This window comes from Calliphora vicina, chromosome 2, assembly GCF_958450345.1.
Source record: "Calliphora vicina chromosome 2, idCalVici1.1, whole genome shotgun sequence".
In the NCBI taxonomy this organism is placed as follows: domain Eukaryota; kingdom Metazoa; phylum Arthropoda; class Insecta; order Diptera; family Calliphoridae; genus Calliphora; species Calliphora vicina.
In genome coordinates this window covers 139,521,142-139,522,697 of record NC_088781.1, presented here as the reverse complement: position 1 = coordinate 139,522,697, position 1,556 = coordinate 139,521,142, and the positions used below count along the sequence as shown (strand labels likewise).

General features: G+C 30.3%; 1 protein-coding gene across 1 annotated transcript; it reads right to left on the bottom strand.

The window, feature by feature from the left end:
- Window positions 1-401: 401 nt before the first annotated feature.
- hoip (NHP2-like protein 1 hoip) lies at window positions 402-1,115 on the bottom strand. The gene is made up of 2 exons (XM_065500540.1): window positions 957-1,115; window positions 402-886 (listed from the first exon to the last, which is right to left on the bottom strand). Exons 1-2 carry the CDS (start codon window positions 957-959, stop codon window positions 506-508), a joined length of 384 nt encoding a protein of 127 aa, XP_065356612.1. The 5' UTR covers window positions 960-1,115; the 3' UTR covers window positions 402-505.
- Window positions 1,116-1,556: the final 441 nt, after the last annotated feature.

Genomic DNA, 1,556 nt, shown 5'->3' with positions numbered 1-1,556 from the left:
AGAATTAAAACCTATTGCATACAAATTATAAATTACAGAGTAAACCCCCACATGTCAAGACAAAATAGACGAGAATAGAAAAAATATTTGAAGCAAAATGTTTTTTCAATCTTGGACTGTACATATTGCTGGAATTCTTTAGATAAAATTTTATAATTTCAGTTTCTAAATACAGTGACTCAAAACATTTAAAATCTATATAAAAGGCGTTTTAAACTATAATACTTCAAAGCCTATAACATAAAATCAAATTGTCACGAGGTATTTTTGTTTGAAAAATTTTCAAATACTTGATATTTGATTTCAACCTATTTGTTCGTAATTGCATCATATAACGAATATATCTTCCTAATCTATTATAGGTATAAACAAAATAATTGAACACAAATTATTTATATCTTAAAAAACATATTTTTCTTTATTTAAAATTTCATAAAACTTTTTGTAAACACTATTTGTACAAAATGCGGTAGTATTTTACATGGAATACCTTTTAAAACTTAACTTAAACTAAAAGTCTTTCAATTTCTTGCTGAATAGAAGTGATTTGAGACTTCAATTGAGAACCCTCATTGGTGGTGACCGAACAGGCCACGATGGGGCGAGAAACACCACAGGCACGACCCAAAGCCTGCTTTGAACGTACAAAAATGTATGGAACATTCTTATCTTCGCACAACAAAGGCAAATGCAAAAGGATTTCAATGGGCTCGGTATCGGCAGCCATGACAATGATATCAGCCAAACCACGATTCAAGGTTTTGGTAGCTTCGTTGGCACCCTTACGCAGTTGGCTGTAGTTCAAGGCCTGTTGCAAAAGATTCATAATCTTAGCAGTTAATTGGGCATCGGCCAAGGGGAAAGCTTTGGAGTTAACTTCTTCGGTCTAGAATATAGGGAATTTTGTATAAATTAGCAAACAATTTATTAAGAAAATGCACAAACAATAAACTTACCATGTTGATAGTTGGGTTTTTAAGGTTTTATTAAGTGAATTTGTTATTATTTTTAAAGAAACTGTAGAGAAACCTCTCTGCTTGCTGCTTCACTGAGGATCTTTTTGGAAATACGCGTGGAAAACGTTTAATAAAACAACTACACGTGTTTTTATTTTTTTCTTAATTATCTAAACTTGGCAGCACTTTGTAGAGACCTATACAAAAGCTGTTTTCTAAGGAATGTTTATTTTTCAACGAAGACAACTCTGTTGTTAACAGGGTTGCAATTTGTTTTGTAGAATATTATGAAAAAGAAATGAAGATAAATACTTAGGGGAAATCGAATGAAGGAGAACTTCTTATCGTTTTTCTTTTCAGTTTTCTGTCTGTATTCCGAAGCTTGACATGTCGTAACGGGTTCGCGGATTTGTAAAGTGTAATTTTTTTCCAACTAAATAAAATTCAAGAAAAAAAAATTGAATAGAATTTACAACCAACAAAAGAAAATATAATTAACTTCAATTAATTACAAAACAAATTATTGTATTTAATTTTAAGTTGCAATAAAATAGTCGCACATCATTTTTATATACAACTCAGTGAAATCTAATAAATTTA